The sequence below is a fragment of the Histomonas meleagridis genome, assembly GCF_020186115.1.
Source record: "Histomonas meleagridis strain 2922-C6/04-10x chromosome Unknown contig_25, whole genome shotgun sequence".
NCBI classification, from domain to species: domain Eukaryota; phylum Parabasalia; order Tritrichomonadida; family Dientamoebidae; genus Histomonas; species Histomonas meleagridis.
The window spans coordinates 376004-392282 of record NW_027150831.1 but is presented as its reverse complement, the minus strand read 5'-3'; the positions used below and the strand labels follow the sequence as shown (position 1 = coordinate 392282).

The window sequence follows — 16279 nt, the reverse complement described above, 5'->3', positions numbered from 1 at the left end:
CTTGCGACCAAAATTACTCCATCTTTTTACGGATGAGTATATGAAAGAAAGATCATTACTAATTGCAAAAGCAATAGCTGATTATGATATAGTTTGCTTAAATGAAGCTTTCCATTATGGTTCATCAATTATTAAAGAGTTTTTATCAAAGGTAAAAGAATATGGATTTAATCATTCTGCAACACTCCATAAACACAACTTTTTCTCGCGATTTTTTGTAGACGGAGGTGCCTTAATCATATCTAAATACCCTATAATAGAAATAGACACAGCAATTTATTCAGATGGAACTCATTCAGACAAATTTTCAGCAAAAGGAGTGATTTACACAAAAATCCAAATTTCTAAAAATAAGCACATTCATGTGCTTTCGACACATTTACAAGCTTCATATGGATATGGAACTGAAGAGGACCGAAAAGTTAGATCTAGTCAAATCGGACAAATTGTTGGTATTATCAACAAGCACAAAGATAATTTTCCGATCTTTTTACTTGGTGACATGAATACGGATTCTATTGGAAACGAAAAAGAATATTATAGATTAATGAATCTACTTAATGGAGATGAAAATTATGAAATTCTTGACACATTATATCTTACACAAGGATATCATCCTGTAACATCTTCTAAGCTTACAAACGCAGAAGTAGCAGACAAAAAATGTTTTGATTATATATTTTTGTTCAATCATAAACATGACGATACTGTTGCCAACTTTTCGTCCAGTGTAAGAAAATTTGAAATAAAAGGGAAGCCATATAATCGGTTATCTGATCACTTAGCTGTCGAATCTGTTATTAAATTTAATATATGAATATTATTTTACTTGTAAGTAAATGCTTACTACTAGTAGTTCTCATTTTTTTTTTTTTTCTTGAATAAAATCAATTTTTGTTTGTTATTAATTAATAAATGCACATTTTTATCAATTTAACTTTTTAAACTTATTGCTTTAAAATATCAATTTTAAGTGCTTTTAAAGCCAAAATCATGTGAATATAGATGTTGTTTGGGATGTTAAAAAAAAATTTCCTTCAAAAAACGGTTTTGGCCGACCTTTTACTGAATGTCGAAGCCACTGCCCGAAACACTTCGCAAGATTCAAGAACGCAAACAAAAGGAATCTGCCGAATATACAAAGAAGCGTGATATTCTTGCACAAGAAGCCCAAGCACGTGCTGAGCGCATCTTGGCACGTTCCAAACAATATGCTCAAGAACTTGTTGCTAACGAAAAGGCAATAATTGAAGCTAAAAATAAGGCTGCTGCAGAAGGCGCATTCTATGTTCCAGCTGAGGCTAAGGTTGCTCTTGTTATCCGTATCCGCGGTCTTAACGGTATTGACCCAAGAACTCGTAAAATCCTTCAACTCTTCCGTCTTCGTCAAAGACTTAATGCAGTTTTCATCCGCATCAACAAAGCAACTCTCGAAATGCTCAAACGTGTAGAATCATATGTTGCATATGGATATCCATCACCAGAAGTTGTCCGTCAACTTATCTTCAAACGTGGTTATGCTGCTGTAAATGGTCAACGCCTTCCACTCACAACTAATGATATTGTATATGCAACATTAGGAAAGTTTGGCATTGAATCAGTTGAAGATGTCGCACATGAAATCTACACATGCGGTCCAAACTTCACAGTTGCTAATAGATTCCTTTGGCCATTCCAACTCAATACTCCAAAGGGTGGTTTCCGTCAACCACGCCGCCACTACGTTGAAGGAGGAGATTTTGGCAATCGCGAGAACCTTATTGATAACCTCGTTCTTAGAATGATCTAAAGATTCAAACATTACTTTTTTAAATTTTTTATCTATTAGACATATTTTCTAATAAGTCTTATCAACCGCTAAATTTTTTAAAAAATAATTTGATTCGAAATAAAATTTCATATCAAAAGAGAAATTCGAATTTTTGCCAAAATGATGATAAAAATTTTATGTGGAAAACCGCTTTTCGATTATTGAATTTATCTATCGGCAACCGTTGTCCCAGTAATAAGAAAATTAGAAATTTTACATTTTATTAGTTCCTAAACGAAAAGACCATCCAAAACAAGTCCGTCATATCCAATTGTAACAGTTGTATCTTTTAACTTAGGTCTCTTTGCAATTTCATCCTTTACTATTGCTTCCAACTCCATGTGTGAACATTGATGGCTAATGTGGATTATAAAGGCTCTTTTGATTCCGCCAATTTTTTCTATTTCATCAAGTGTTTGATATATACTCATATGGCTATGATGTGGAATGCTTCCAATTGCATTAATGAATAGCGTATCAATTCCTTTTAGAAGCTCATACGATTCTTCAGGAATTTTACTGCAATCGGTGATGTAAGCAAAAGAATTAAAGCGATAGCCAACAATGTCGATAGCACCATGAATAATTGGAACTGCTGTTACTTTGATATCCAAACAATCAAATGTCCCTTTGATGGGTTCCAATTCGAGAGTGGGTTTCCCGCCACCAATTTGGGAGCTTTGAGTAAAAATATAAGAAAAACATTGTCTTATCTCATCTATAAATTCTTGGGTTGAGTACATTGGAATTTTTTTGGTTCGGGAATATGAACGAAGATCATCAATTCCAAAAACATGATCTGCATGAACATGTGTAATCAAAACAGCATCAATTGACATAATGTTATAATTTACAGCTTGGTCATGAAGTTCTGGTGAGCAATCAATCAAAATAGATTTATCATTAAATTTAATAAATGCACTTGTTCTTGACCTTTTGTCTCTTGGATCTGTAGAACGACACCTTTCGCAATCACACCCAACTTGGGGAACACCATTACTTGATCCTGTTCCAAGTAATTCGAGTGTTGCTTCCATTGAACAATAATCGAACAAACGTAGTCAATATAAACGGCTGTATAAACATCACATTTTTATTTAAATACTTTACATCAAAAATGAATTTTTTATTTTTTACAAATATTTTGTTAATTCACGATTTGCTTTAAATTGTTGTGAACAATATTTCATTCCTACAAGGAACAAAATCGGTGATATGCAAATAATCACGAATTTTTGTGCTGATAATAAAGAGTCGAATCCGCAAATAATCGAAAAAATATGAACTGGAATAGCGAACCTATGCATATCACTTGACTTAATGCATGACAAAAATAATGTGTATAAGAAACAAAACACTGAAATAGGAATAGAGCGATATAACAAAATTGCTGAGCCAAGTAACGAAGGGAAAAATACGCCGTGCAACGAATGTAGAACTCTAAGATTCTGAATTTTGGTGCTTAAGTCATTGAAGAAATGATAAGGCTTCCATCTAAATTCGGCACCTATTAAATCGTTGAGACTTTTATGGCGATATCTAATTATAATGAGTGTGATGATTCCGATTATGGCAACAATTGACGCGTCTTTGATATTCCTGGATAAAAGATAACATATAATACACGTAAGATGAAGAATAAGAAATTCTATTCTGATGAATGAGCCAATAAATAATGTGATAAAAAGAGGTATTTTGGCATCTATCTTGTAAAAGATTAAAGAAAGAAGAATAAGACTAAGAAAAACTATGTCATAAGAGCCTAAACTTTTGAAAAGCAAAAATCGAACTGGAAAAACGCAAAATAATAATGTGGAAAAGATTTTGTTTTCGCATATGTGATATACTACCAAAAGGCGTCTGAATAAAAAAGCTGAAAAAAATGACAAAAAGCAAATGTATGATGTTTTTGAAAAAAAATTTGAAAACCCATGCCCCCAAAAGATTAGCTTGTGTAAGCGGATAAAATAAATAGACCAAACGCATATTGTAATAATAATCGAAAATGAACCAACAATTAGATCATCTTTACACAAGCGAAAAAATTGTAACAAATTTTCTTTTTTTGGGAATGCAGTTGTTAAATCAATTTTTGGTCTTGCTTCTTCCTCTGTTCTTTGGTTTTCGATGTGATGTCTTGATTTCATTTGGCTTGAACGATCGTTTCCCACACAAACATAAACGTCTTTTCCTAATTCAATTGGATTTTTGTATTGTCTCTATTCTCAAAAATTCCATAAAAACATCATTAACAAAACCTTATTTCAATATTACATCTATCCTGAAAACCTATTTTTTTCATGTAAAAGTATTTGACATATAATTTCAAAAAAAATAATTGCAAATCAAACGCAAATCTATTTTTGAAAATTAAAGTGAGTGGCTCTTTCGCAAATAAAGTATAAAGCTATGTGTTTTTATTTATTCTATTAATTTTTCAAGATAACCAAATTGATATGCAAGTAAACACATCCAAACACAGAGATGCACAATCAAAAATTTTAATCGAAATTATGATGCTACAAAATAATTCAAATATATAAATTTTATCCATCTATACCTTTTGTGCCAAAAAAGTGAAACTTTATATATTAACAAAATTGTCTTCCCTAAAATCAACAGAAAAAGGGTCTTCTTCTAAAGAACTTGTTTATGTACCATTAAAATGTCCATCAATCTCCAAATTATTTTGTACAATTTCTTCATTTGACACGAGTTCTGAAATCGTTCCTTTTTTATTATGGTTACGAATAACAAAAACAACAATAAATATGATGATAATGATCACTACTATAGTAGTGTTATAACACATACTACAATTATTATTAGAGTTATCGGAATAATATTATTTTCATTTATTTCCTTTTGTTTTTAAAAACAGTGAAATAATTTGAATAAAATTCGAACCAATAAAAGTAAGTAAATATGGATTTAATGAATATGAATTATTAATACTAAATGTTATTGATATTGTTATTGAATGAGTTAATATAAAAGAATGAGAAGAAGTTGTTTCTATTTGTGTTGTGAGAGTATCGAATTTAGTTAATGATTTTGTTTCAGCAAACATAATTGACCCAGTAAACGAATTTGATTTAGTAAATGAATTTGTATTGGAGAAGGTATTTGATTTAGTAAATGAATTTGATTTAGGAAATAAATTTGATTTAGTAAATGTATTTGATTTTGTAAATGTATTAAACATTGGTATGCATTCAGCAATTATATCTTTGGCAATATTTAATTCACCAAATGTATCATCTAGATACGCATCTGTTACCATAACTGATTATGCCACAACCCCATAAAATGCATTAACACCTATGGTTGCTTTTCTCCATAAAAATAAATACATTTAAGGGAAGTGCACCGATAAAATGCACATGCATCGATTGAATTAACATTTTCCCAATAAAAACAGTTTCAACTGCTGAACACATTTCAAATCCATGTATCTCAATGGAAGTGATTGGAAGTGGAATAGTAAATGTTATTGATAAATCTCCACTTGGATGGCTAATTAGTTTTGTGAAGTCTTTATCATACAAAGTGCCATCATTATCAAAATTTGCATAATATGAATTTTCTTTGGATACATTGATAAATAGAAGATTTGGACATCCAGCGAATGGATTTGATCTAATTGTTGTGACAGAACTTGGAATATTCACATTTCTTAGATTTGCACTTTGTTGGAAAGTATAATCACCAAGTGTTATCAAGCCTTCTTCGATAATAACAGTTTTAAGTTTATTACATCCACAAAAAGCACTTTGTCCAATAGTTTTAATAGAACCTGGAATTGTAATATTTACAAATCCACAATTATTAAATGAATTATACGATAATGATTCTAAATTTTGTCCAAACTCAACTTTTTCCAATTTAGAACATGACTGAAATGCATATGATAATATTCTTATAACTGAATTACCAATTTTCGCTGTTGATAATAAGGGCCATTGAGAAAATGCATTTTCTATTATTTCCTCTAAGTCAGAAATTATAACGTTCTCAGTTACATCCTTATATTCATCAATATAATAATTTTTTAAAAAACTTTTAAACTCTATATGATATAATGAAATTATTATTATTAGAGTAATAAATATAATTTTCTGTAAATGTAAATCATAATTATTTGCATCATTAATAAACATATGTTCATTACACTTTGAACGAAAAAACAGTGTATTAGCATGGAGTAATACCAATATTATTTGAAAAAACCCAATGTTAATATTGCAAAATCCGTGTTTTTTATTTTGGCCATTTCGACCGAAACACAGCTGTGTGGGGATACACTTGAATCAATTTCCAACAATACACAAAAAATTAACTGAAACCAATTCTACAGTTTGCTCACACCCAGTTGGTTTTGAATGCATACAGGTACCTGCCACGCCCAAAAACAGATCTCAATTCTCCTGATAATACAATAGATGGGTATTTCCCCAAACGTAGGAAAATTATCATGACAAACGATATCTATTAAAATGTGGAACCAGACCATTTCACCAAGAACCACTCGATGAAAGAATTGCAACGCTAAACCTTAACGGATTAAACATACCACATGTTAATTATCATTTTGAGGATTTATCGATTGTGAAAAGCTTCCATTTCGTGTTTGTGAATGTTTCTATGCAAACAGAATACATTACGGAAAGCGATGCTGTTTAAAACATCTTAAACTCAAGAGGATGTTTCAATGTATCAATTCTTTATTGCAATGAAGGAAAAGTTCCAAATGTGCATTGTTAATTGATTAAATGCTTATGTTTGATTTTCGTATTGCCAATGAAGACAAAACCAAAACTTCTGCTTCATTCGAAATGTTGTAACACTTGAATACATTGAATTGCGACTATTTTCGAAAATGGTAATTCGCTTTGGTATAAAACATTAAATTTACGATGGATTTTGTAAACATTTTACTAATAGACATTATAAACAAATAAAATTAGTTAAAAAGCGAAGCAATTTCCTTTGCCACCCAATTTCCTACGAATGAATAATTTAACGATTTTTTTGTGACCTTTTTCAGAAGCAATCATAAGAGCTGTTTGAAATAATTGAAATAATTTCCAAAGATTTTTATAAAATATTAAAATAAAATATTAAATATTAAATCAAACAAATAAATATCTTTAGCATTAATATCAATTCCTTCTTGTTCAAGAAGTAATTTAACTATTTCTACATGACCATTTTTAGCTGCTTTCATCAATTAATTACAAAATACTTAAGACAATTTCAATATTTTATTTAGAAATATCAATTTTTTAAAACAAAACCAAAATAATTCAATTAAAGACTATCTTTATCATTGATATTGATATCTTTTTGTTCAAGGAGTAATTTAACTATTTCTGGGAAGCCGTATTTAGATGCAAATATAAGTGCGGTTGTAAACATTGTAAATAATTTCCTAATATTATTTTGAAATATCAAATTATTAAAAAGTTTTCTAAACAAATAAAATAAATACAGTCTTTAGCATTAATGTCAATTCCTTTTTTTTCAAGTAGTAATTTTGCAATTTCTGTGTTACCATTTGAAGATACTTTCATAAGTGCTGTATGAAAATATATAAACAATTTCCAAATTAAATTTTGATATAAAAAATTATGATAATAAGTTTTAAATAATATAAATTATCATCTTTAGTATTAATATCAATTCCTTCTTGTTCAAGAAGTAATTTAACTATTTTTGTACGACCATTCCAAGATGCTATTATAAGTGCTGTTACAAATAATTTAAATAATTTCCAAATATTATTTTGAAATATTAAATTATTAAAATAAATTTTAAATAAAACAAATAAATATTTTTAGCATTAATATCAATTCCTTCTTGTTCAAGAAGTAGTTTAACTATTTCTGTATAACCTTTTTCAGATGCCCACATAAGTGCTGTTCTAAATAATTTAAATTATTTCCAAATATTATTTTGAATTTCCAAATTATTAAAATAAATTTTAACTAAAACAAATAAATAGTTTTAGCATTAATATCAATTCCTTCTTGTTCAAGAAGTAATTTAACTATTTCTGTACGACCATTATTAGATGCTCTAATAAGTGCTGTTCTAAATAATTTAAATAATTTCCAAATATTATTTTGAAATAAAAATTTATTAAAATAAATTTTAAATAAAACAAATAAATAGTTTTAGCATTAATATCGATTCCTTCTTGTTCGAGAAGTAATTTAACTATTTCTATATGACCATTTGCAGATGCTAACGCAAGAGAAGAATTAAGCATTATATATTACTTCCAAATATTATTTTCTTATATAAAACCACAAAAATAAATTTTAAATAAAACACATTTATATCATTAACATTGACATTAAATTCATATTTTTCGAATATATATTTAACAAGTTCAATATTCCCTGATTTAGAAGCAGCAACAAAGATATTTTTTGTAATTTTATTACAGTAGAGAAATTTTTTAACAAGATATAAGTTCCCAACTCTTGCTGATTCAATAATCAGTGATTCGTTAATTTTCGAATGTTCTAACAAATATGAAAGAATTTCAAAATTTCCACTGTTAATACAAGATGATAATAAATCATTCTTTTTATGGCTAAATTTATTATCAATCTCTCTAAATTTTTTTCATAAATATATTTAAAGATATCATTCCGATGATATTCAATTGCTGCTATATATGCTCCAAAAAAATTTGAATGATTTTGTTCACATAAATGAATGATTTCTTCAATTCCACCTGCAACTGCATATTGACCTGTGAAGTGCACATTTGCACCATTTATAAGCAAATATTTAAAACATCTAATAGATCCAAAGAATGCTGCATAATCAATTAATGTAACATTTTTTTGATTAATAAATGAACATCTTTCATAAAGTGATGGTTCAATTGTTTGATCAAAATCAAATTTTGTTTGTGATGTTATTTCTTGAAGTTTTTCTACTTCATCTTTTCGAATTATTTTCGCAATTTCATTTGGATTAACTCCTTCTTTAACATATTGCTTATGAAGTTCCCAATCATTCTTTGATAGTTCTTTATAATGTTTCAAAAAATTTTCATAAAACTCTTCATGAATATACATTTTACTTTGTGATTTAGTTTTATAATGTGCGAAATATTTCGAATTAATATTATTGGTAATATTTACATTAACTAAATTTCTTCGGATCATGTTGTTAATTAAGTAATAAGCTTCTTGAGATTTAATATTAGAAATATATTTTGCAAAAATTTCAATGATTTTGAGATTATTTTTATTCATTTCTTCTTCCTTTGTTTGAACTAATTTTAAATAATCAAAATATATATCAATTGATTGAAAATGTGAGAGAAATGCTGAATAAATTAAATTACTTATGACAAAATTAAATGAACAAGGGAAACTTGAATCAAATAATTCTATAGTTTGTTGTGCTTTTTCATTAATATTTTTTTCATTGATACCAAATATTTTTTGCTCCAATTCATGCAGTAATTCCATACCTGAATTCTTATGTTTTTTTAAAAGTGATTAATCAATTGAATTAACGTATGCCAAAAGCACTTTTATAATTAAACGATAGAATATATTCAAAAGTGGCAATCATTTTTTAAAAACAATTCAACATACAAGACATCTAAAATAAGATTTATATGTACTTCTTAAAATGGTTACTTATGCTTGATTAAATAGGTCCTTGAATTAGTGAAGTTTGTTAATTAAATAAAATGTTTTTATATGTAAAATGAAAAAATGTGCGAAGTCTTTAAACCAAAATTTTTTATAGTTAAAACTTTCTTAGGATTTAATTTTTTAGTTAAAAGTTGTGATTCCACCTTCTCCTGGTTCAGCTGTGCAAGCGAGTGTCATAGCGCACGCGAGTAAAATCATTTCGAAGACCACCAAAATTATCACAGCGATTTGTAAAGATTTAAAGTTTTCATTAATTGCATCCTTAAGTGCTTGATAACAAGGGTCTGTATTTTGAGTCCTATTAATAAATCCACATGGAACTGTCATATTATTAATCAAGAACCCGCAACATTTAAATTCTTTTTCAAACTTATTAGTTGCATCAACAAATTTCGGTTTTCCCCAATTCTCTTGAATTTGACTAATAATATTATCAGGATATAAGAAAGCAAAAACAGAAACAATTATTTCTAGAATAATTACCAATAAAATTAAACATAAATAAGTAATCTTCCAACATTTGTTATTACAACATAATAAAAATAAACCAATGATTGAAACTACAATAGCAAATGCTGCGACAACAACAAGAAAAATAAATGGAACATTTTTTTGTATGAGCTTAATCCATTCTTTTATATTAACTTGTTTATATAGAACAACTGCACATGTGCCTGCAGCAACAAGTATGGCAAGATTGGAAACAATGATGATAATTTTGGAGAATTTTGCACAGTAATTCGCCATAAAATAAATGTGATTTTGGATTTTATTAATAAAAAACGATAAAAACTTCTGGTTTAATGTTTTTGAGTTATTTTCTATAGTTATGGCTCATCTAATATTGTTCAAAAATGATTTAAGAAAGAAAACGAAAAATTATTAGTTCAATATTAAGATTTGTTTCATGAAATGGTCATTGGGAAAAAGTTATCTACTTTTGGATATAAAGACGATGCGCTTAAAAACCATCCGAAACCCTAAATCTGCATACAGCATTTAAAAAAAAAAAACTTTTTGTTAAAGAAGTTGAAGTAATTTATGAAAACCTAATATTTGGCTTAATCAATTATAAATAATTTTCATTTAATTACATATGTCATTCACATATTTCAATAAATTTAGCGAAATGAAACATCATAAATCATAATCTTTTATATTTTTGTTGGTTCCTTTTAATCGCAAAAACAGTTTTAATTATAAATGAAAGTCACATCACATATCATTCCTGAATTTGAATTGAATTTGAGAAAGTCAGGTAGAGCACCGGTTGCTATCAAAAAGTACGTTTAATAATTCATTTGAATACGACTTTTTCAAAACAAAATATCGATTTAAGCATTGAATTCATTAACGTTTATTAATCAAAACAATGGTTTGCGGATATCTTAAGAGTCAGACAGGAATACTTAAAGTTTGGAAGAAGCTTTATTATAAGCTTGATGAAGACATTCTTCGAGAGTATACTGAAGAAAATGGCCGAGAGATATCGAACTTTGATTTGAAAAATTGCCAAATTCAACAAAATGAAGGCTCAAAAATTCAGTACAGTTTCTCCCTGAAGACGGACAAAAAAGTCGTTACGTTTAAAGCTGATAATGAAGACAGTTGGAAAATATGGTATAATTCAATCAAAAAAGTTATTGATGGACAACTCTTCCAAAGTAAGCAAAAGAGGAAAAAAGTATCCCTTAACGATTTTACTATGATTCGTGTCATTGGCAAAGGTCAATATGGGAAAGTCACATTAGTTCGATATGAAGAAAATGGGCAACTTTACGCCCTAAAGTCAATGCACAAGTCGAAGATAGCAAAAGACAATTACATCCAACAAATAATGAGCGAACGCGAAATCCTTTTAAATAATCAACATCCATTTCTCGTATCTGCGCATTTCACATTCCAAACCAAAACGAACGTGTTCATTGTCCTCGACTATGTTCCCGGAGGAGAACTTCTCAACAGACTAAGGATCGAAGGAAGGTTTTCAGAAAGAAGAACGCAATTATATGCTGCAGAAATTTTGCTCGGAATCGAGCATTTACATAACCACGGAATAATATACAGGGACCTAAAGCCAGAAAACATACTCGTTGACGCAGATGGCCATTTGAAAATCACAGATTTCGGATTTGCAAAAAACATCGAAAATGATGAAAATAACTCAACAAAAACGTTTTGTGGTACCTTAGGGTATTTAGCTCCTGAAGTTATTCGACAGAAGCCATATACGAAATCAGTTGATTGGTGGGCATTTGGAATTATCTTATACGAAATGCTTTGCGGTCATTCACCGTTCGAATCGTGTAACCAAAGCGAGCTAATGAACATGATTTTGTTTTCGCCAATTGACTTTCCATCATATTTGTCAAGTACATCTATTGATCTTATCCAGAAACTTCTCAATAGAGACAACAAAAAAAGAATTGGATCAGGTCCGACTGACGCTGAGGAAATAAAACAGCACCCGTTCTTTAAGGGATTGAATTGGGAAAATGTCCTCGAAAAGAAAACGAGGCCCCAATGGGTCCCATCTATCGTCGACTCTTTTGACACTTCGAACTTTGATTGCAAGTTCACTAGTGAATGCACTGGAATATCGGCTGACGATACAACGTCAATTTCACCCGGCGCACAGGAGTCGTTTCTTAACTTTACTTATGATGAACAAGACTCATCGATTATAGAATAGAATAGAAGTAAATAAAACACTTTCGAATTTAATTTCTTTTTTGAAACAAATTTGTTTGCAGTTTTTTGACTATTCATTTTTTTCTATAAAAAAATTTTTCTCTCATAAAAACAAAAGTAAAAATTTATGTTGTTAAATGTACTTATGATTACTGATTTTGTTTTTGTTTCTTTCATTCAAATATTTAATGTGTAATTTGATTTATATCCATAAACTTGTGTTTGCCGCTTGTCAACATGTAAAAATGAATGGTTTATATCCAATGAAAATGAAATTCAAATTTCTTTTCCCATTCCACAAATTCTACAATTTAAAACAATAAACTATCGAATAAATCGATAACCAAAGTCTCATTACAAAATAAACACAAAACTGAATTAGGAATTCAACAATTACTAAATAAAAAACTGAGTAATAATTTCATGCAAACTCAATAAAATAACAACTACACACAGTAAATCACATTACAATTCTAAGTTACAATGGAAAATTGTCTATAAATTGGGAAATTGCATTCGGAGACATTTGACAAAAATTTGAACGCAGTCAAAAATTGAGCGAATTGAATGCATCGTTTGTGTGGCTGTTGTTTCGGAAACCGTTTTCTTCATATTGTACATGAAGCTCGAGCACCTTAAATTCATATTTGCCGCAATTATTTTGGTTACAACCATTCTTGGGAACATTGGCCCATTATTTATCACAACCATCAGATGGACGTCTCGATTGGAGTCATTAGCAGGCGGAATATTTCTTGGAGCTGGTTTAGCACATCTTTTGGCAGAGTCAACTGAAGAGCTCGAGAAGGTACCGAACCTTTCGTATCCACTTGGCCCGGCACTTGCATTAGCATTTTTCGTAATTCTCACACTCGTCGAATTATTCTCATATTCTGAGCACGACGCAGATGCATTTGGCGAGCATCAGCATGACGACAACAACCAGTACGATGCCATCGCAAGCTCAGCTCTTATTTCAATAAATGATCAGCCAATCGATCAGCCACCGCAACACAAAGTGAAAATGATCGAGTTCGGTACTACTAATAAGTTCATGACAGCTGCCACGATCTCGTTGTACGTCATTATGGATATCCATTCAGTCATCGAAGGTATTGCACTCGGAATTTTACCTAAGCTTTCACACACCATCGCTATCTTCTGCGCTATCGTCGGCCATAAGCCTGTTGAAGCATTCGCACTTTCATTGATCATCGTACGCGGAAGACCAACAAAGGTTTTGTTTTGGATAATGATAATGATTTACGCCGTCTTGTCGCCAATCGGAATTATAGTTGCAATTTACCTCGGAGAAATCAGTAGCTCACTCGCGCTCGGAATTATCGAAGCGTTTTCAGCTGGAACATTTTTGTTCGTCGGCTGCCATGAATGGTCTGAAATGTTCGAGCATAAACACGAGTGGAAAGTGTCAGAGAAGTTGTGGCATTTCGGAATGTTTACATTTGGTGTAGTTTGGATGTTACTCATTGCTATCATTGAATCATTCACTGAGGATTAAATATAATGAATTAAAACATTTAAATTCAATCATTTCAATACTACGATAGCGGATATTTCAGATAAAAACATTGAAATGTCTTTTGAATTTTCTATCGTCTGCGGGCACCCGAACTTTACAAAAAGTGCCTTTTCTGAGAGCCCATAAATCATCGGCATATTCTTTTCAGTTATTTAACCGTTTTCTCGTATCGTCAAATGATTTTCTTTCCTCTTCTTGCTTCTCTATCGATCAAAGAAATTCATTTTCCACCTCCCCCGCAACTAAAGTTTGATATTTCTGCAAATTCAGCAGTTTCGAATGATGACTTTTCAATTATATCACTCATCCCAGGATCGAACCATATCATAATCTCTGATAATCAGATTGAGATCAAACTCTCTGCTGAGAGAGGAAGCATTACGTATGGGTGCAAAGATTTTCTCTATTTGCGCCAATTAGAACAAGGAGATAGTGAAATTACAATTGAAACAAAAGGAAATAATTCGCCTACTGTACCAATTCTATTGATTGAATTTAACAAAGAGACAACTGTACGCCTATCATCAAATTTCACATCTCCAGTATTTTATCTCGCAGGCTGCTCTCGGCCTGTAACAATAGAATCAACTAATGAAAAGGCGTTTGTTGGTTTGTCCACTTATCTTTCTCATGATTCAACAGTTATCCTTAATAACGTCGATCTCTATGTCGATTATCCAAATTATTATGTTGGCTCATTACAACTTATTTCTTCTTCAATTGTTACGCCAAATAACGAAAGCCTTACAATAGGTACTCTTTGTTGTGACATCACTACATTAACGAAAATTCCATCATCAGTTACTCCATTACTCATTGACATTGAAGATGTATCATCTTTAGACATACCAATTACAATAGACCTCAAACCAAATTCGACAGCTTCACTCGTGTTAACAGCCCAGATGCAGAACGTTACATTCGGCAGCAGTGAAGTCACAATCGATGGCAAACAAAGCATAACGTTCACTGGGAGGTATCCATCAAACGTTGTCTATTTCATGCAGAATTCATTAAGTTCTTCAGTCATTAACTTAGGTCTTCTTAATGAATCACATCGATATCCACAAGTTGTATGTGAATTTACTAAATCATCGACTGTTAACTTTCTTGATACTGGTGATTGGAGTTATGCTTATAATGAATCCCCAATATTTATAGCTAAAACTACATCAGAACTACAAATTAATGGTGTTATCACTAATACATCAACAGGAGTTTATGTTAATGAAGGAGGTAGTGTTTCGTTAACATCAAATGTAACTACAATTGGTTTATCAATTCTTGTAATTAATTCAAGTCAACAAAATACAATTAATTGTAATGCTCTTTATCTTCATGAATTAGTTTTATCTGAAACATCTGATTTAACATCTGTAAATGATTGTAATGTTTATGTCGATAAAACATTTTCAACTTCAATTTCTACAATTGAACGTTTAAGGTCAAAAGGATTTAATTTTAATGTTAAAGCAAATGAAATTATATTATATGGATCACCACGAAATTATAATCATGAGTTTAGTTACGGATTATATAATGAGTCAATACTTGAATTAAATGAATTACCTGAAAATAGTATTTTAAGTTTTACTAAAAGTGAATTATTATATACTATGAAAGATATAACTAATGAAGTTAAAATTAATAATTTTAATGATTTTTCAAATATATTTTTGAACGGTAATAAAGTAACATTAAGAAAACTTGAATTAGAGAATTATATATTAACATTTAATAATGAATTAGAAATCGAATGTAATATTACACTTAATAAATTAAGTAAAATACATAGTAATGAACTAGGAAATATATTATTTGGTAATAACATTGAAATAAATTTGGAATATACTACAGATATTGTACCAATTATTGAAATAGATAATAATATAACAAATGTTAATAATCCGTCAATGATAAAATTAATTCATAATGGCGAAAAAGAAGAATTTAAAGAAAATATAACAAAAAATGTATTTTGCGCAAGAAATTTAAGTTGTGAAACATATGAACCTTTGTTTGATATTGGTGATTCACCTTTTAATGATGATCAAAATGTTGTTTTTGTTGGTCATTGTATTAAATCAGAATTATTAACATGCTTAGGATTTGATGCTTATTATTATGACCCTTATATTTCATCAACGACATCATCATCAGAAGAAGAAACAGCAATTTCGATAATAACAGAAGAAACTATGACTTATACTGAAGAAACGACTTCTTACACAGAAGAAAAAACTTCGGCTTCAAGTGTAATTACAACTGGAATAACACCTTTTACGACTTCTGATGAATCTGAAAATAGTGGAACAAATTGGTCAAAAATTGCGGTATATATTTGCGTTGGACTTATTGTTGTTTTAGTTGTATCTGGTGTGATTTTGGGTGTTTATTTATATTGTAAGAAGAAGACTAATAACGATGATAGTGTAAATGAAGATATGAAGGAAACAATGCTCGACGATAATGTTTTTTAAGGCTTAATTAATCATTAAAAAAGATGTTTTTATTCTTTGTTTGATGTATTTGGGTTTTGTTCTTTTTTGTTTT

General features: G+C 29.8%; 5 protein-coding genes across 5 annotated transcripts; 4 read left to right on the top strand and 1 right to left on the bottom strand.

Moving 5' to 3' along the window:
* Positions 1–1069: 1069 nt before the first annotated feature.
* On the top strand, positions 1070–1789 carry GO595_004161 (60S ribosomal protein L7-2; the record flags this gene model as incomplete). Its single annotated transcript, XM_067917262.1, has 1 exon — positions 1070–1789. The coding sequence occupies one exon, from the start codon at positions 1070–1072 to the stop codon at positions 1787–1789; it is 720 nt and encodes a 239-aa protein (XP_067775699.1).
* Positions 1790–2040: 251 nt separating this feature from the next.
* Positions 2041–2847, bottom strand: GO595_004160 (MBL fold metallo-hydrolase; the record flags this gene model as incomplete). The annotated part of the gene is made up of 1 exon (XM_067917261.1): positions 2041–2847. The coding sequence occupies one exon, from the start codon at positions 2845–2847 to the stop codon at positions 2041–2043; it is 807 nt and encodes a 268-aa protein (XP_067775698.1).
* Positions 2848–10867: 8020 nt separating this feature from the next.
* On the top strand, positions 10868–12187 carry GO595_004159 (AGC family protein kinase; the record flags this gene model as incomplete). Its single annotated transcript, XM_067917260.1, has 1 exon — positions 10868–12187. The coding sequence occupies one exon, from the start codon at positions 10868–10870 to the stop codon at positions 12185–12187; it is 1320 nt and encodes a 439-aa protein (XP_067775697.1).
* A 618-nt stretch (positions 12188–12805) lies between these two features.
* GO595_004158 (ZIP Zinc transporter family protein) lies at positions 12806–13705 on the top strand (the record flags this gene model as incomplete). The annotated part of the gene is made up of 1 exon (XM_067917259.1): positions 12806–13705. The coding sequence occupies one exon, from the start codon at positions 12806–12808 to the stop codon at positions 13703–13705; it is 900 nt and encodes a 299-aa protein (XP_067775696.1).
* Positions 13706–13902: 197 nt separating this feature from the next.
* On the top strand, positions 13903–16206 carry GO595_004157 (uncharacterized protein; the record flags this gene model as incomplete). The annotated part of the gene is made up of 1 exon (XM_067917258.1): positions 13903–16206. The coding sequence occupies one exon, from the start codon at positions 13903–13905 to the stop codon at positions 16204–16206; it is 2304 nt and encodes a 767-aa protein (XP_067775695.1).
* Positions 16207–16279: the final 73 nt, after the last annotated feature.